Source organism: Martes martes (genome assembly GCF_963455335.1).
Source record: "Martes martes genome assembly, chromosome: 7".
NCBI classification, from domain to species: Eukaryota; Metazoa; Chordata; class Mammalia; order Carnivora; family Mustelidae; genus Martes; species Martes martes.
The window spans coordinates 17,474,423-17,494,672 of NC_137894.1; the positions used below are offsets into that span (position 1 = coordinate 17,474,423).

The 20,250-nt window shown below is 45.1% G+C and overlaps 1 protein-coding gene across 1 annotated transcript in view; it reads right to left on the reverse strand.

Annotated features, from left to right (window-relative positions):
• ADAMTS17 (ADAM metallopeptidase with thrombospondin type 1 motif 17) overlaps positions 1-20,250 on the reverse strand; it is a gene marked incomplete at its 3' end in the record, with an annotated part of 333,792 nt that overhangs the window by 150,518 nt on the left and 163,024 nt on the right. The window contains exons 9-10 of the mRNA XM_080808797.1: positions 15,961-16,101; positions 14,026-14,176 (exon numbers count right to left, since the gene is read on the reverse strand). Of these exons, the coding sequence (XP_080664923.1) occupies positions 14,026-14,176; positions 15,961-16,101 (292 nt within the window). The remainder of the gene's footprint in view (positions 1-14,025; positions 14,177-15,960; positions 16,102-20,250) is intronic.

A 20,250-nucleotide genomic window follows, 5' to 3' on the forward strand; every position in this document is an offset into this window, starting at 1 on the left:
ACTGGTTCTTCTGAGTGACAGTCCCTTGTGTCTCACCTGCTACCTCTCTGGCTCCCCTCCATCCTGAACCCCCCGGGGGAGGGGGCGTGCACTGGCTGTGTTTCACTGCCTCCTCCTTCTCATTAGCTGGAGGCTAATACAAATATTAGCATCCTGCCATGCTATTGTGTATCTTGCTTTTTTTCTCTTAACATTTTAGAGTTGTTCAATCCCTGTGTAAATGGAGTTGCCCCATCCTTTTTCTTTTTTTTTTTTTAACTACTGATTGTGTTATTTTGCTTTTCATTGTGAGATAGCTTTAGACTTAAAGAAGAGGTACAAAAACAGTACAGAAAAGTATGTATTTTCCACCCCCACACCCCTACCAGCTTCCCTCTGTATCAGCACCTTACAGAATCCTAAAACCATTATCAAAACCAGGATATTAATTCCAGTACAATACATGTGGAAGCACACAGTACACACCCAGACAAGCCTTGCTGAATGAGCAAATGAATGGATCAATGAATGAACAAATACATTCATAAGGAGCCCATGCACTGCTCTGACAACATAAGGGAAGAGCTAACATACTCTAAGAGTTTACTGAGTTCAGGCTAAGTACTTTATCAGAATCATCTCATTATCACTCATACCACTTAGGAAACAGAAACAATCACTTGTCACACTTTGCAGTGACCTACCCAAGCTGCGGAGCTGGGAGGGCCCTAGAACACATCCTCTTATCCACTGATTTTAATACTGCCTCTTGATGGGTCCCAATGTCCTCCTCTGCTTTGTCCCCCTATAATCTTGCACCCTCTCCATCAACTAGGAACATGGGCTCTTCACATCACTGTCTCCTGTTTGCAGTAGAATGGAATGTTTTGGGCCCTAAGCCCATAACGTTCCATTTGCAAGCATCGCTGGGTTACATAATCTTGGCTCAAATGAAATGTACAGTCACTCAAGTCACATCAGGGGTGGGAATACACAGGCTCCCCCAGCTCCTGCTCCAACAAACAGAAGAAAGTAGAGCAATCAGCTCGAGACCTGCTCCTGCCTAAGAGGAATAAAGGAGGATCATGTTCGTCATGTACAGGTAAAATTTTATCCTGCCCTGGATTTTAACTTTGTGTTAGATGGTGAAAGTATCAAGTTTTATAGGGGAAAAAAAGTGAAATAAGGTCAGACGGGAGAGAAAAAAATAATAATAACAATCACCACCACCATCACCACCACCACTAAAACCAAAAAACAAAAAAATCCCAAAACCAAACCAAACCAAACCAAACCAAACCAAACAGCAGTGGAAAGCTACTGGTCTGGGACGAAGAACAAGGAAAATGAAACAGCTGTCTGGTTCTAGCATCTGTTGCCTCCCTGGCTACATTTAAGGTTTGGCAAAAGTCGTATCAACTGCATTTTGCAGCAGAGAGCCTCCAGCGGCTGCAGGACAAGCACACCAGTCCCAAGCTTTCCTCCCATGGCGTACTGTGAAAACACAGGCAAGGTCTGAGTTCCTCAGGAGACAGCGCTGTTCCTGCATTCAAAGCTTTACCATTTTTCTGCCACTGGCAGTGTCTGGTGTCCGTTTTAAGTGCCGGGGAGGTTGTTTTGATTCTTTTCCTCACCGGGCACCCGCTGAATGTTTGGAGAACAGCTCTGTCTCGCAGCCATACTGAAGGTAATGGTTATGTAAAAACCCTCAGAAGTGTGTTGCTGATAACACCAGCCAAAAGGGAGATAAAATAAGAGCTGGATGAAAAAGTTACTAATCCAAAATTTCCACAAGTACTACTACAGTTTGAAGCCTTCCCCCAGGCTGGTATGCCAGCCCCATTTCTGGAAGGCTCCCTGAGCCCTGAGGTTGGTCACTCCTTCCACATCCCGTGGGTTGTAGCGACGGTTACCTGGCTGGGGCCACCTTGAGGGAGAGAGGGGATGTCGCAGGGTGAAGGCAGGGCCGGGGCATCCAGGCACTCTGCTGGCAAGGGGTCGGGGGACGGGGGACAAGAAATGGCAGATAACAACACAACTTGCAAAGTCTGGAGAGCTCTCTGAGGAGGCAGTCTACTGTAAACTTCCAAACACTTCTGGAAAATTGGGGCCATCTGCTGCCAAAGCCCAACAGTTTTGAGAAAGGCTACAGATGCTGGGCAGGAGGCTGAGACTGAGGCAGGCAGGACAGCTTTCAACCTGGCACCCAACCCAACGTCCTACCGCGTGGCCCCGTCTGTCTGAGAGGGGCAGGGCGAGGCTCTGGCTCAGGCCAGCCGCCCACTCTGGCCAGGTACTCGGCATTAAAGGGGCAGGTCTCATTTAGATCAGTAGTTCCCAAGCCTGGCTGAGTGTGAGATTTCCCCAGAAAAGCTGTTTTCTAGAGACTCAGAGACTGAAGATCTGGAGGAGGGCGTTCAAACTTCCAACTTTCTCTGGAGAAGCTTCTAATGACCCACCAGGTGTAGAAGTGACCAACATGAGAGAAAAGCACCTGTAGTTCCAGGTGGAATTCTGATACTCTGAGCTTTCTGGACCCCACAGGGATCTCTAGTCATTAAGATGCCTGTGAGAATCTCTATGGGATCTGGGAAAGTTCGCAAAGAGCCTTTCCATTCCGGCGACTTGAGGTGGCGGGTGGGGCGGGTGAGGTTGTGACAAGAGAGAGAGACTGGATGCTGGAGAACAATGCCTGGTGTTCCTAAGGCAGCAGGAAGAATGATGGAAAGAAAGAAAACACAAGGAAAGATGCAGAAAAGAAGGACCAACCAACAAGACTGTCAGCTAAATAGTGTCCCCTCTGCCACTGGCTTCAGACGGAAAACAGTGGTAGTACTACCCTTTCCTGAGTGCACAGTACAAGTCATTTGTTACTTAGCCCTTATAATAACCCTATGGTATGTAAGCAGAGCTTCCCCCACCCCATTTTGCAGACTGGAAAACTGAGGCAAAAGAGACTGTGTAACTTGCTCAAGAGGCAGAGGCAGGACATGACCCTAGGTGCCTGATTTGGGAGGCGACCTTTGTAAGCACTGTGTGATAGGAGCAGCACCTCCATGCTATGCAAAAAGGCCAAGAGAACTAGAGGGGAAGAGTGAACAATAGGGAGAAAGAAAACATAAGACCCTCAAATCCCGATTACCATTCTAGACATTCTTGCCTTCCTGAAACAAGTGGCCTACAGCTTCTGTGCTCAATGCTTAAAAAAAAAAAAAAAAGAATGATTGGCACATGCCTGTCCATTGCAAATGCCATGATGTGTAGGCACACCCTTGCTCAAGTCAGTTATAAGGCTGGTGTTCATCCCTTCCTAGCACTACCTTCCTCTCCAGGTGGGGCTATCATACATGGGCTTCAGGGCAATGATGGAATGTGTTGCCAAGGAGACTGTTGGGTTAAGGGAGAGTGGTCATTACATAGCACCTTCCAACTCAGAATCTCCAGGAACCAGGGTGATGAGGGGGGGCAGACAAGTATCTTGCATGCAGGAAAGGGCTGGGGGCTTTATGAGACTGTGATCATTTTCATAATGTTGTCCTAACTCTGCATATCTTCCTTCTGTCTCCAGGAGCCAAGTGACACTCTGCCTTTCAGCTGACAATACCTACCTTGGACTCTCTCACCCTCTGCTCCACGCAGCAGGATATCTGAGCCCCAACAGCTTGAAAATCTTGTTAAATAGTGCCTTGGCTTTCTAGTGACTTTCCTGACAGAGACAGGAGGAACTTGTAATCATAAAGAAGATGGACCGGGCTAATTGTGTAAAGTTCATTTCCCCTTTGTAATAAATATTTACCATCCAATGTTTATAACTTTTATGTTTGGACTTTCTTGAAATGCTTTATTGAATTAAAAACATCACATTACCATTGGCTAAAAGAGGAGACAGCTATATTTGCCAATAATTGCTGCAAGAAATGCCAGCTATCGATGCCAATTTTTTTTTTTGGTAGTTCATATTTCCATAGACAGCTCTGAGCCTTACAATACCAGTATTTTGCAGACAGACATGGATATAATGGTGATGGTGTGGGGATCTCCAGAGCCCTAGACATGAAAATGGACTGCATTTTAATTTCTCTGGACTCTCTAGTATGCAAATCTTTAAGAAGGCAAGAAATCTGGTTAATATTTGAAGCAAGGCTGCTCCCAAAGCAACTGTTTTTCCCAAGTTATTTACCCTATACCCATGAATGCAGAAATGGCTTCTAATTTTGACTGATCTTAAAAAAAAAAAAAACTACACAAAATCCCAGTCAGAAGGAAGTTTCATATTTAAATTCCAACTAAAGAAGAGGAATAACTCATGGCAAGCCAGCACTTCCTGCTGGGGACAGATGGTGGCCTGCCAAGGCCTAGCACAGAGCCTTTTCCTATGAGTCACCTGGAGAGCCTATAAACACCTTTGCAGAATAATATTTGTCAATGCATAATTACAGAATTCATAAGATTGCCAAGGAAACAATTAAAGTATAATCTAAAATACAAAAATAAATAGTTCAGTGACCCATGTTTCTTTGTCAACACATTACCTGAGAAGATCTGGCCCTGGGTCTAATAACTACTGTAATTTTAAAGATTATTTATTTGAGAGAGACAGAGACAAAAGAGTAAGCAGGGGGAGGAAAACAGGGAGCGGGACAAGCAGACTCTTTGCTGAGTGGGGAGCGTGATACAGGGTTTGATCTCACGACACTGACATCATGACCTGAGCAGAAATCAAGAGTCAGATGCTTAATCAACTAAGCCACCCAGGCAGCCCTAACCATTGTAATTTTAAAGTAGTGGTGAGTGTAAATGGTAACTTGAGGTAGCAGCTACAACCATCACGCAGTATGAAACTACCTGGGAGTCCTAATCCCAAGGCAGTCATGGGTGCTGCTAAGACTGCTGTGGCTTACTGCCAACAACCATGGTTGAAGGAAACTATAGTTGAGCCTTGAATGACACCGTCATAGGGATGCTGACCCCTGACACCACTGAAAGTTCACATGTCACTTCTGACTCCCCCCAAACCTGACTACTAATAGTCTTCTGCTGATTGGAGGCCTTACCAATAACATAAACAGTTGATTAGCACACGTTTTGTATGTTACCTATATTATATACTGTATTCTTACAATAAATTTAGTTTAAGTACAAGTCAATGTTAAGAAAACCATAAGAGAAAAACACATTCAGGAGCGCCTGGGTGGGTCAGTTGGTTAAGTGTCTGCCTCTGGCTCAGGTCATGATCCCAGGGTCCTGGGATCGAGCCCCGCATTGGGCTCCCTGCTTCTCCCTCTCCCTCTGCCTCTTCCTCCCGGCTCATGCTTGCTTGCTTGCTTGCTCTCAAATAAAAATCTTTTGAAAAAAGAGAAAATACATTCATAGTACTATACTGTATTTATTTTTAAAAATCCCACATATAAGTGGATTCCTACAGAGCATACCCGTGCTGCTTAAGGGTCAACTGTACTCATTTCAGTTACAGATTGGAAAAAGATAAAGATGTAAACTTCCATCATCCTTGTTCACGAAACCTCTGAAATCTATCCGGCAGCCCCTGGTTCAGAACCCCTGCTTCTGTACCATAGAGTTGTGTCCATGAGAAACATAACCCTCTGAGATGATAGGCATCCACCTTCTGCCAGGGATCAGCTTTGGTTCCTCATAAAAAGGCAGAAGCAAAATGAAAACTTTCCCCGCTGGTAGTCATGGTGGTTAGTATTTTTCTGAAAATATGATCTCTCCAGTTTCTTTTCTTCTTATTTTTATGGGTCTCTCTCTATTCCAGAAAATGAAAAAGAAAATGTTCAACTCCTCAGCACTGGTGTGTTTTGTGGTTTTCTTCCCTTGGCGGTGTCCAACCTCGGTTATGTTTCATTATTTTTGTGTGTGTGATAGGCTTAAAGTTCTAGAAATTTCTAACACACACACACACTACACACACACACACACACACACACACACACACTTTCCTCATGGATAGTTAGGTATTTTTCCAACCTATCCCCTACTGCTCTGTACAGGAATATCCACTGAGGGGCTTGCCAGTGAAGTTCTCACCATCAACAAGTTTTGGGGGATCCCGGACCTGAGAACAGGGACGGTGTTCCCAACTTAACAGTTGCATGAGTGTGGTTTGTAAAAGAAGAGGTTCCTCCAGATTCTCAGAGCTGTAATGGCTTCGTGATGTTCATTCCCCTAAAATTCCTGGCTATCTAGAAAGTAGTACCTTTTTTTCCTATTAAAGGGGGCCCTCACGTGATTTGGAGGATTTTGCTGAGAATTCTGCATCACAGTTCATCTCTGAAATAACCAGAGACCCTTGACATGTCATGATATCATGGGCATGATTATTGTGAAGAAGTGGTTAGCTGGAGAAGTGGGATGAGCACAGGGCGACAAGGAGACCTACATCTAAACGGAATACATTATGGGCCCTAACGTCAACTGCACCATTATCTTAGCAGAATGGAGTATAAATGACTAATGTGAAACATACACTTAGAATCCACTTTATGTAACCTATTTCTAATATGCTTAAGGGGCCACAGGGATAAGCAATACATGCTCACATTTTGTTTTCTTTGTTGGCTTATAAGCTGTAACTTTGTTGTGTTGTTTATTGGTTGACTGACAGGTGATACTATACATCTTTAACTTATCACAGTCTGTCTTTCTGTGCAATCATTCCAACTCATACGTAGTATAAAACCTTACGATAGTATACGAACCCCTCTCCTGCCCTGGCCTTTGTGTGAATATTATGCACTTTACTCTTAGGAACGTCATAAACTCTACATTACTGCACTGGTTTCCCATGGCAAATCTATTACTGTTTCTTATTGTTTCTCTAAAAAAACATCGCCACAAACTTCATGATTGAAGAGAACACCAATTTCTCATCATACAGTTCTGGAGGCTGGAAATCCAGAATCAGTTGCAATGGGCTTAAATCAAGGTTTTCATAGCCCCTCTGGAGGCTCTGAGGGGACAATCTATTTCCCTGAACTTTCCGGCTCCTAGAAGCTGCCTTGCTCTCCTCGGCTGATGGCCACCTCCTTGCATGACTCCCACCTTTTCCTTCTGCTGTCATTCTGCTTCCTTCTGCTACCTATTCTGATCTCCTGCTTCGCCCTCACTCAAGACCCTTCTGATTACATCAGGCCCATCCAGGGAATCCAGGAAATCTCCTCATCTCAAGATCCTTAACTGAATAAAACCTGAGAAGTCCCTCTTGCCCTGCAAGGTAAAGCTCACAGGTTTGGGATTAGGACATGGATATCGACCATGACTGTACTCTTATTTTTTCTGTAAGATAGTTGTTTAAATGGTCAATGATTTTTTAAAGACAGTTGAATATACTTAAGTATATCATATATTCACCCATGTAGCCCCTACTTCCAGGGTTCTTCATTTCTTTGTGTAGATCTAGATTTCTATCTACAATCATTTTCTTTCTGCCTGAAAAATTTTTTTCTTTTTTTTTTTTTTTAAGATTTTATTTATTTGACAGAGAGATCACAAGTAGGCAGAGAGGCAGGCAGAGAGAGAGAGGGAAGCAGGCTCCCTCCTGAGCAGAGTGCCTGATGTGGGGCTCAATCCCAGGACCCTGAGATCATGACCTGAGCCAAAGGTAGAGGCTTATTAACCCACTGAGCCATCCAGGCGCCCCTGCCTGAAAGATTTTTTTTAATATTCTATAAAGCATGGGTTGGCCAGCTATGATTATCTTAAGCTTTTTCATAACAGAAAAACTCCATTTCACATTAATTTGTCAAAGAGATTTTTGCCGGGTATTGATTTCTAAGGTGACGGCCTTCCCACCCCCGGCCCCAGGACTTTTAAAGATGCTGTTCTACCATTTTTCCACCTGCATTGTTTTGAATGATAAATAGTTTTTTTGTTTTTTTTTTACTTTTGTTTATGTGTTCTTAACTTTTCACCTCTGGCCTTTTTAAGATTTTCTCTTTATCATTACTTTTAAGCAACTGGATCATGAGGATTGTTGGTCTGGATTTCTTCATGTTTCTTGTGCTTGGGGGTCACTGAGCTTCTCGGATCTGTGGGCTTATCATTTTCACCAAGATTGAAATTTTTTTTAGCCATTATTTCAAATATTTCTGTCCTTGCTCTCTCATTTCCTTCTGGGGTATTGTGTGTGTGTGTGTGTGTATCTCCACCTGAAGACCCACAGCTCACTCATGCGGTCTTCTATTTTTTACCTTTTTTAAGTTCAATCACTTCATTTTCAAGTTCACTGAGGATTTCTTCTGCAATCTCTCATTTCCCAGCAACAGAGTCTCTCTCATTTCAGACAGTGGAGTTTTCACTTCTAGAATTTCCTTGGGATCTGTTTTATATCTCTATCTCCACTTACCATGTTCGATCTTTCTGTTATCTTCTTGAATCTGGATTATGGTTACAATTACTGTTTTAACACTCTTGTCTGTTAATTCTATCTTCTGTGTCTTTCTTGGTCAGTTTTGATTGATCGATTTTTCTCATCATGGATGTATTTTTCTGCTCTCTGAAGACCCGGTAATTTTTTTTTTTTTGATGCTAGACATTGTGAATTTTATTTCATTGAGTGGTAGATGATTTTGTATTTCTACAAATATTTTTTAGCTTTGTTCTAGGGCCTGTTTAAGTCACCTGAAAACCAGTGTGATCCTTTCAGATTTTGCTTCTAAACTTTATAGGTGGCACTAGATCAGCATTTAGGACAGGGCTAATTTTGCCACGCTACTGATGCAACACCCTTCAGTGCATTTTACATGAGCTCCAGAGGTTCTTTCCTCTAATATTTCCAGATGGTCTTGGGTCATCTTCTCACACATACATTGCTGAGTATTAAGCTGAAGACTCATGGAGATCTTGTGCACATTTCTGAGGGTTTTTTTTTCTTTATAAAGCTCTTCTATGGAACCTCTCTCTGTGAACTCTAACTTCCTTGGCCTCTCTGTGCTCCTAGCTCCATTTCTTCAACTCAGGAAGGTTTGGTTCTTCTCAGTTCTCCCCCCCCCATGCCACAGCCTTGAGAGTGTCCAGGCAGTAAGTCTGGATAATCAGAGGGCTCACCTTATGTGCTCCACATCTCTCAAGAATGACAATTCTTTCTTGCTGGATGTTCAATGTCATGGAAAAAAATCACTATTTCATATAGTTCATCTGATTTCTTAGTTGCTTCAGGTGGGGCAGTAAATCTGGTTCCCGTTACTTCATCTTGGCCAAAACAGAAGTCAGAATAAGAAACTAAAGGCAACATTGGGACCATAATCATTTTATTACATGAGATCCAATTCAATCCTCAAAGTCATTAAAGAATAATAATGGTTATAAAGTTCAATCTGGCATGGGATTAAAAGACCTTTCTGATTGGTTCTGGATATCTGTGGCTGCCAGAAGAATACAGGTGTTACATAATGCTTCACTTTTCATGCCCGTGAGAAGTTCAATACAGAGAAATGCTGATCCTACAGATGTACACAGATTTAGTTCTGTGTTCCAATGGATGGGAATCAGTACTACCCAGAAGGGTAATAATAACACACTTATCAGCTCAAGTACTTGGGTGCTGACATTGTGACAGACTCAGTTCTCAGTACCTTATGTGTATTAACTCACCAGGAGCCTTGGATTTTACCAATGAGGGCACTAATGCACAAAGAAGAGACACACACAGATGGTCACTAGCAACCAATCACTCACTACCAGATCTACTCTGCTGCTTTGAACAGTTTCTTGCCCTGGGAGGAAGCCAGAGGAAAGATCTTTTTGGATCCCTGCAAGACATTTGACAAAGTCTTACACGTATGTTGCTGAAACAGATAGTTAACTCAGGTTTAGAGAGAGTCAGCACATTATAATTATATAGGGACATCTCTAAGAGTTTCTTCTTCAACACAGGCTTGTCCATAGGGTCATCAGTGGTTGGATAAAGTCATATGAAAACTTAAATTTGCTGTTAGGGTTATGGATGGATCCCAGATCAACAATTACTTATGAGCACTTATTATGTACCAGCACTGACCAAAGTACTTGGAAAATAATGGTGAGTAAAAGCAAAGATTCCTGCCCTTGAAGGGTTTATCATCTAGAGGGAGATTATCAATAGTTATGACAGGCAAGTGAATTATATAGCATGTTAAAAAATGGTAAGTTTCTGAAAGTAGGGCTTTTCCTTAGGGAATCAGGAGACCTGGGTGCTCTAAGAGTGGGTGGAAGAGGGTTACCAGATTAACATTTTATTTATTTATTTATTTATTTATGTATTTATGTATTTGACAGAGAGAGAGAGATCACAAGTAGGCAGAGCAGCAGGCAGAGAAAGAGGGGGAGGAAGGCTCCCCGCTGAGCAGAGAGCTCGATGTGGGGCTTGATCCCAGGGCTCTGGGACCATGACCCGAGCTGAAGGCAGAGGCTTAACCCACTGAGCCACCCAGGTGCCCTACCAGATTAACATTTTTAAGTATTTTATTTATTTACTAATTTATTGTATGTAAGTGAGTTGGGGGGAGAAGCAGAAGGAGAGGAGAGAGAGTGAATCTCAAGGAGACTCCCTGCTGAGCGTTGTGCCTGATGCGGAGCTCAAACTCATGACCCAAGCCGAAATCGAGCGTCAGACGCTTAACCAGCTGAGCCACCCAGGCGTCCCTTACCAGATTAAAATTTTAAATTGCATGGTCAGGGTAGGCCTCCCTGAAAAGGCTGAAAAAACAAAAACCCCAAACTCAAAAAAGATGAGGCACTTAGTCACAGGGACAAGTGGGAGGAGGATATCCTGGCAGAGGAAATGGCCAGCATGAAGCAGAGCGTGTCCCTGCAAGTTCAAGAAAGAGCAGGTAGGCAATTCAACTGGAACGGAGTAGGGGAAAGAGGAAGCAGAAGGAAGTGAGATCAAAGATGAAGAGGGGAAGGGGCTCATACCAGCACCAAAAAGTCAGTGCGACAGGGGATAAGAAAGGAACAATGTAACGTATGTACACCCTTCTGTTATACTGAACACCCACTGAAACACAGATTCATAAAGGTACCACATGAGTAAATTTATGACAAAGCAAGTCTTAGAATCCCTTAGTTGGGGGACACCTGGGTGGCTCAGTCGATTAAGCATCTGACTCTTGATTTCAGCTCAGGTCATGATCTCAGGGTCCTAGAATCAAGCTCCCCCACCCCGCAATTGGGCTTTGCACTCAGAGTGGAGTCTGCTTAAGACTCTTTTTCCCTCTCTTTCTGCCCCTTCTGCTACCCATGCCCTCTCTCTCAAATTAATTAATTAATTAATTAATCTTTAAAAAAAAAAGAAAGAAAGAAGGAACCCCATGGTGGGGTACTGCCTTAGTTTGGCTTTGAATCTTCTGGTGTGTCCCAGGCCTAGGGTACCACTCCACAAGCTCTTGGTTCCCAGCTGGCTCCTGCCTCTCTTCTCCATCCGTATCTCCTATGCCTCAGCATGGCATTACCACCATCTAACTGTGTGAGTTGCCGCCACCTGACTGTAAGATTCACACTGAAGGGAGCACCCTTGTCTTGCAAGCAGGAAAATTTCCACCAGCTCCCTGAGGCTGCTGGCCAGCTAGTTAGCTGTGCTAACACGTGCTCCTTCGCTCCTGCTAGGTACTGGGGAGACAAATGTCCATTTTATTTTAGGACTGGTGAGCTCTCAAAGGAAAGGCAAGTGGGAAAATGTATTTTGTGGTTCCTGGTGAGCTGTGGAAATAAATGTTCGGCTTCCCTATAACTTACATAATGAGAGGATCTCACTTTATATATTTGTAAGCTGAGCTCCTAGGGAAGAAAAAAAAAAGTAACATAGCTGAGCTGATTATCACTTAACAACATTCCGGTGTCTTCTTCAAACAAAATGAAGCTAGCAAAGGAAAATGGAAATACAAGGTCACCTTCCTCTCTGTTGGGGTCTGTCTTTAAATGACTATACATAGCCCTTCCTTCCTCAGTAATAGACACACCCAGGCTCAGTCTGCAGCCCACTCCCACCTCCCTGGCTGTTGACCTTGGCCTATTACCTAATCTCTCTTAGCATTCTGTTTTCTCATCTATTAAATGGGGTACAAAGCCTCTGCCTTGACAGTGGTCCTCAGGGTTTCATGTGACAGTGCGTGGAAAGTTGACCTTACCTATGTGCTCTCTCTGCATGGTAACTCATGAGTCCCCAGTATAGGTACCTCCCTCCTCCTATCCCTCCTGGCCCAATTGGTATGCAATTACCTGGCTCCTAAAAGGCAAAAAATGGCTGCAGTCCTCAGGCAGGAAATGGTCTCTGCCTGGCTCCCCACCCCCACCTCACCTCCAGCCCCACTACCTCCCCCATCCATCCTGCCCCTGTTTGGGCCAGCAGATGCTCGCCTGCAATATCCCACCAGCCCTGAGGCTGGGCCGAGTGGCTGCTCTATGTCCTGTGACTCAGCTGGGCACTTCCCTCTTCTCCATCCCAGCTGTCCATCCCAGCACTTCCCTCTTCTCCATCCCATCTTTACTCTTCCTGAATGCTCACGGTCCTCCCCTGGGGTTCTAGCCACATGGATTTTGTGCAGACACCACACCATCAAAGGACCCTCTGAAAGCTGCCCTTTCTGATGATTCTGTGTTGTTGGGTACTTTAAAGCACTGAAGGCTGGGACAAGAAAAATGGTGTCTCCTGGCTAGCACATGGTATATGAAGGAGTGTCTTCATGGTCAAGGCCAATGGTGAGCACCAGACACACCAGTGGCAGACTGCCTGGGATGACTGAATCCTGGGGCTCACTGCATTTCCCCAACGAGGTGTAAGGTACAAGGCACTGGGATACACAGTGGGAAACGGCTCTTAAAGGGTCTCTTGCTGGCACCTCTGCAGGGGGATGGGAAGAAGGATTCACGACAGCGCTGTGAACAAATGCCCTTCAGGGAAACAGCTAATGGGAAGTGCTGTGGAGGCTCTGCCCTTTTCTGTACCCCAAACAATCGCAGGGTGTTCTCCACCTGAGGACTCTGCCCTGATTTCCTGAACCAACACCCCTAGAGCCAGGAAGCCCTCAAGAGGCAGCATCCCACCTCCCGGAGTCTAGACGGACTTGTTCTGCCTGGCTGCGACCTCCAATCTGGAGGCACAATCCCTGGCGTGTCTGCTCTGGAGTTAGTCTTGCCCTCGGCTCTTGTTCTGGGAACCTGCCCTGCCCTCCAGGCTCCCTCCCTGGGACTCGATGCCAACCTGAGCTCTAGCTCTAGGATGGCCCTCCCTTGGGCCAGCTGCCACTGGGTGGCTCCTGAGTCCCACATGGCCCCACCCGGGCTAGTTCTGCTTCTGGCCTTCTGCTCCAGAACGGCACAGGCCCTGTCCCCCTACCTGAGCCAACTGCCAATGGCTGGCTAGCACATTGGCTGCTCTGGCCTCCCCCTGGGCCATGGCACAGAGGTGGCACGGCCCCAGGTCCCCTTGTGTCCATCTTGGTACCTCCACCCCCAAAAGGGGCCAAGCCTCGGCCTGCCGTCTGCAGCATGGTGAGAAAGCATGCGCTCTGCAGGTGAACAGACTGAGACCAACTCTTGCTCTCCTGCCTATAAACCAAGCCATTTGGAATGACCACTTCAACTCTGAGGCTTGGTGTTAACCCCGGACGCTGGGGAGAGCAGCCCGGGATGCCTGTGGTGAGGGCTGACTGGGCTCACACATTAGAAGCTCTAGCAAAGGACACACCATGCGGGCACAGCTCAGTAAATGGTAACATCTTGACAGGGTCATTGATGCCACCATCAAATAACCAATGTTATTATTTAGTGAAATGTTCCCAACCTGACACGTCCCAGCGCTTCGCAGTTTTCAGCCGCCTCCCATAGCTGTCTGGGGTTTGAGATCAGGTGACACTACCTCACTTCCGAGAAGGATGGGGTGCTCCTGTGCAAATGCCCACGAGGGTGTTCCATATGTGCATGTGTGGGTCAGTGAATGTGTGCGTGCATACGTGGGTGTGTGTGCATGCACAAGTGGTGTAGGAGAGCCGGGTCCTCCAACAGAAGGCAGGCGCTCTCTCCTGAGCCAGCCCTCCTGCGGCTGCTTACCTCCATGTTTCGGCAGAAGGTGGCATTGGTGCCAAACAGGATCTGGCACTGCTCATTGGCGCTGTAGTGCATCCCTGGCAGCTTGTGAGGGAGGCGGACGGCATGCCGGCTCCTGGGGTCGGTGACCAGCAGACAGGTGCTGACTTTCGACCTGGAATAGCCAAGAGACAAGCTGACTGCCAAGTGTCCTGCCCAGGTTTCTGTTCTGATTTGCCAGCCAAGAGCAGGTGAGAAGGCTGCATCTCCAAACTACCAATGGCAGGATGCCCCAAGCCCCGGCACTTGGATGGTGCTTTTTGGTTCTTTTTGCTCTTTTTTTCTACCTGGCCCAATGCAGATATTTACGGCAAAGGCAATAGGAGTTTAGCAACTAGGAAAGGGCCTGAGAAGCACACCCACGAGGCTAATGTACCTTTCTCAAGTTTGAGCATTCTTGGATGAGAATGCTTTTGAAATAGATTCCTAGGGTATTTTCTTAGAATACGTCTCTGAGCAAAATTACTAGGAATGAAGAAAAAAAGAGAGAACTTAGGGTCATTTTGTTCTATTTCAAATAAAAACCAAGAGCTTATTTCCAACTCTGCAGATTCTCTTGGAGGGGCTGTGGCAGGCCGTGACAGTGGATGGGTCCAGGTATCCCATCCCCGAAAGCTGGCTGGTGGCACGGCCTGCAAAAGACATCAGGATGGCAACCAGGGTGGGAGTGTTCACAGATGTTGAGAGCAACTCTGAGAAACTGAACCGGGGGGCTGTGGCTCAATTAGGAGGTTAAATACTTGAATGCTTTGATTTCTCAATTCCCAAAGCAAGGCAGATGGTCGTGGAAAGGAAAGCTAGCCTTTCGCCAAGATTCCTAAGGGACAGAACTGCACACGAATACACACAGGCTGACACTGGTCCACCTCTCCTGGGCTCAGATATACACAACACTTGAACAAAGGCAGTTGGACCAGCCACATGTGTATGAGCAAATGAAAATGCCCCACCCTGGTTCACTGACCCTTCTGGGAAAAATGAAACAATGTCAAGTGGCTTACAATATTTCATTAAGGTTCTATGATAACAAGTCCTCAGGAGGAAACAAGTTATATTAAAACTAACAGGTCCATTTTTAAGACTTGTGTACCACTTAATTTCCCTAACCCGCAGGAAATGTCACAAAAGAAGACTCAGGTTGAGGACAAAAGGCAGACTGATGTTTTAACTGCCCAGTCTTGAATTCACTGGGTGCTTTAATGTGTTACTGAACTACAAAGTTTCATAGGCAGGTAAGACTCCCTGAGTCCCTTTTGTCTCCATGGAGAGGACAGATAACTCCAGCTAAGTAAGGAAGTGATCAGGGTCTGCCCATCAAATCTGTAAGTTTGTTCCTGAGGTCTTAACACTATGGGACCCTTGTGGTACAGGAGCTACAACCTTGTTTGACAAAGGTCTGAAATCACACGGCCAGCTCTTCCATGGGTATCTGCAAGTAGAATGGTGCAGATATATTCCAGAAAAAAAAGTGGCAGTGAGATAGAGCCCATGCCCACATGAGAGGGAGGTGAGCAGGCCTCGCTCCCCAGCAAATGCGCTCCCTATCAAGGGAAGCAGCCTGAGCATTAAGGAAATGTCCTTTTGCATAGCAGCCCAGGGATGCTGCTAAGACAGTGTCCATTCAGGGTCACAAAACTGCAGAGAAACAAGATGGGGTTCTTTTCAAGTCACAGTCACGATGTTAACATTCAATCAAGCAACAAAACATTTATGAATAGCAGCTGGATGCCCTGCATCATACTGAACACACACTTGGGAGGAAGTCTTGGTCCAATAGGGGAGGTTCTGTACTGACCGCCTCTTTGCCAGCTCACAGTTCTAAGAGATTCATTTCTCCTTCCCACACTTGCTAAGACTCCAACTGTTGTGTCTTCTGTATAGAATGATTCAAGGACTTACTTGAGGAAGTTTTCAAGGTCATCGCGACTGCATGAGGACCAAGAGAGGTCACTGGGGTTCCGGCCTTTTACCCACTCTCCTGACATGATGTGGGATCTGCCGGCACAGGACGAGTGGTCATCATCGTGGTTCATCCCCAAGCTGCCCGAGGGAAAGGAAGAGGAGTGAGGGACACTTAGACTATAGGCTTTCAGCTTTGCGCAGTGGCAGTATCGTAGCCAATGAGGTTTATCCGAGGCGCGATTATTGCTAATTGAGACTATAGGCTTTCACATACTAGGCTAACTTAAGTCAAACCTGAGAGACCAAGAGTGACACAGGTTGATACTCGGTACTTGGCTACTCTCAACAGAGAACACTGACAACCACAAGCTTATATAGAAACAGAGCGATGATTTCCTTACTTCATGAATGAAGACTGACGAAGCACACAGAACACCACAGCATTTGCTAAATGCATGAAGAAATGAACAAATTACACTCCCTGTGGTATCATAGTTCTTAAACTCTAAGTTTCTGATGATTACACTTGCTTTTTGACACTAAAATATTAAAATATTAAATATTATAAATATATATTAAATATTAAATATAAATATTAAAATAAAAAATATCCAATATTAAGGATCTAAGTGTGTTTTGTTGTCTACGGGGAAGTCACACTGTGAAGGTCTAGTGGGGACCATCCAGACTTTGGCTTACATAATATCATGGGGGCAAATCTTCAAATCAGTGAAAAACGTGGCTTTTCTATCTTTATATATCACATCATTATACCTGGATCCACCAAGATCATACCTGTCACCTTCCCTGACCCAGGGTACCTAAAAGACGCCAGGATGCCTATCTAGATGTATGTGGCCGACCATGCACTATAGGCTGAATGGCGGTCTTAGTTTGCACATCTGCTGTCACTGGGATAACTGGGACACAGAACATATGAGATCAGAGGGCCCACACTTTGTCGATCTGTTATTTCCAGGGCAGAGACTCGCTGTGCCCAAGGATGCCCATCCTTTGTCAACAAGCTCAATGGAGATGACATGCGCTTTCCTTCATTCAAAAATATATAAGTTTCCCGAGTGCCAGCTAATGGACTAGAAATAGAACAAAGAATGGTGCATGATATGCCATCCTTGATCTCAGATCACTGCCAGCCTGGGCAAGGAGAAGACACAGAGATAACTCTTAAAAGAGGTTCTAAAGGCTTCTCCAGAGCCACTTTCCCCAGTTTCCATCACATGCCTCTGACCATTTTCCATCAATTCCCCGTGTTGGCTGCTTAATCCTGGTGTCTCTCAACAGAGACCCACCTGTTCTTACTCTGCATGCCCTCTAGGTCCCTCCATATGCTTGCCTACAAGACATAGCCTTCACTGCCATCGTGTGGAGTTGGATTAGTCAAAACTCTCCACATCCTTCTTGAAATACACCAGCATGCCCTCATGCTTCCGGGTCTCCAAGCTAGCTGGGCACTCTCTGCTCACCTATGTATCTCTGCTCCTATGAATCGAGGGTACACTTAACCAGGGCTTAATCGTATGTACTCTCAAACCTATTTACGTCACTAATACCTGCTGTGTTAATTAACACAGGTGGTCACGTGTTGTGCTAACCAATGAAACAGGAGAACAAAAGCCGTTGTTTTCAGGAAAACTAACTTAGTGAGTAGCTAAAAATAGCCCACTGCCCAACTGGGGGTAGGCAAGACAAGTGTAAAAGATGAGGGGGGAAAAATACAAAAATCTGCGCTGGCCCGCTTCATAACGGTCTTTTATGTTCTACTCCATCTAGAAAGAAAAAAGAAAAAAAAAAAACACAAACCCTGGGATTTGAACTCATTTTGTTACTGTTGCAGCTCGTGTGAAGAAGGTGATATTTAAGTCCAGTTAGCAGACACATGCCCTCAAAGAAAAAGCTTTCACCCCCACCATGAAATCGGTGAAAAAATTTAACATTTTCACAGCTTAAGCTAAAACAAAATATAGAAGGCACCTCAGTATAATTTCTTTACACTTTCCCACTTGGACCAATTTTTTGGTCAGTTGGTCAAGTGATTAACTACTATCCTTTCAGAAGAAAGCACACCGGTGGCGTCACCTTCGTGTGGATGGCCACGTTGTGTCATGGTCTGCACTGCTCTACTAGACCCTGCCCTCAACAACACCCTCCCTCTGCATTTCCCAAAGGCCCTTCCAGCTCCCCCGATTCTTTCAGGGCAGCATTCTAACCCAGTTTCTCCACCAGTGACTGGCACAGAGCGGGCATTCCATGCATATTTCTTGGATGAATTATCTATTTAATATGGGGGAAAGCACCACAAAATTGGAGAATCCATTATCCATTACAGGGGTGCTAAGTCATGCAGTGGCGGCTCATTCAATGGAACGGTGCAAGTCTTCTCTGGTTAGACAGTCCTGCCCTCCTGCCAAGAGACCAGGTAGCCATCTGGTTCAAGCAAAATGAAGAAACAACAGATTGCCCGAGAAGTCTGACCAAGAGGAATAATTTAGATATATTTCCCGTAGTTACTTTGCTGAATGAATCCTTTTTTTCAATGCCACGACTCAGTTTTTAATTTTTTTTTTCCTGCTCATTATCTATCTATACCTACAACTATCTACAGCCATCTGTCTACCTATCATCTCTTTGTTTCAAGTTAACATTTGAAGGAACTAGCTGGTTTTTCAAGTGCATTTATAGCAGAGAATGTTAAAAGCCATCTTACATTTGATTTAGGGTTTGATTTGAGGTCTTTACATAAAACTAGTGAGAGAATTTTCAAATGGATCTTGTGAAAACATCGAGGGATTTCAGTGAACTCTGCTCAGTGTGCAGAGGTGACAGAAATAAAATGTCTCATGAAAAACGTGGCTCCATCCCATCTTCGGTGACAAGGTGTAAGCACAGCAGTGGATCAGGTGAAAGGGCTTTGTCGTCAACCTCGGAGAAACCAGTTCTACAGAGAACCAACGTGTGAGTCAGTTGTTCATCTGGCTTTGCGCTTTTAGAAGCCGGTTCCCATCATCCCAGGCTGGGAGCTCCAGAGCGGCCACCAGATGGGTTTTTTCAAACAACAAGGACGCCGTTTGGGAAACCACAGTTGGGGGAGATCCAAGCCCTGGCAGAGTGGCCTCACCACAGATGGAGGAATGTTTCCTTTGTGACCACTTCTAAGTTTTCTCTGGTGGTCAAGTTGGTTGTAAAATGAAAGAGGCTTCTTTGCTCGCACTGCCAGACTCTGCTGGCCAGAGGGCCTTGTCTCTCAGGAGACAGAATTCTGTTTAAAACAGTTGTTCAGAAAAGCTGGCTATACCATCCATAGTTGTGGGCCTGCACAGTACGTTATGTGAGCGTTTCAGGATGCCGGCTCCAGAGGAGGACTTCCCCAAGGAATGTTCCAGTCAGCAAGATCAGCCAAGAGTGGGATTCTTGGATTTCTGGAGCCTGTGTCTAACACAGGTCATGCTTGATCTGGTTTAAAATGTTCAAATGCTAACGAAGTGCCTCATAAATTTACAGTTAGATGAACTAGCATTGGGCTGGGAGTCTTGATATTTGAGGTTTACATAAACTACTGTTTAAGCTATTTTTAGATTAAATTCAGGAATACTTGACTGAGAAATGTATGTTGTTTTAGATTTATGTCCCATGACATCTATTACTTCCGGCAACATTATATTTAACAAAAAATGGGTAGCATTAAGCACACACGCTAATTCTAAGTAACAGTGGGGTTAAGGACACAGGCCTCATGTCACACATGACCCAAATTTATCAGACACAATAACAATTTAATGGCCTTGAGTTGATTTTTATCTTAAAACAAATAACACACTGCTTCTGTACTTGTCTTAGGAATCTGATAAACACCACGTAGGGAGTTCTAAGAGAATCCCTACAATGTTCAACCCCTCCTAGCTTTACCCCAAATCCTGAAAAACCATGGAGAGGATTGGGTGTTCTAGTTCTGGGCTTGGTGTATCTGCCATGCTGAAAGCTCTGATTTTACCTGGCTCTGAGCCTACTTGTGGAAACTGTTTCCCAGAAGCACTGGGATTTTGACATCAGGGATGCAATCAGGTCCCACCTCCCCTCAAAGTGGTCTTGCCTGGGAACCTAGGGAAATGGCTCCTACAATGTAGCCTCTCCACTGAAGGGGTTATCAGCCAATGCAGGCCCTATCCCAGTAGCCCTGTGGGCAGAATGACAGTCCCTTTTCAGGAAACGCTCACTGACGCTACAGTAACAGGGGTGGCTTGTGCCCCATTTCTAGGAAATGAGAGACAG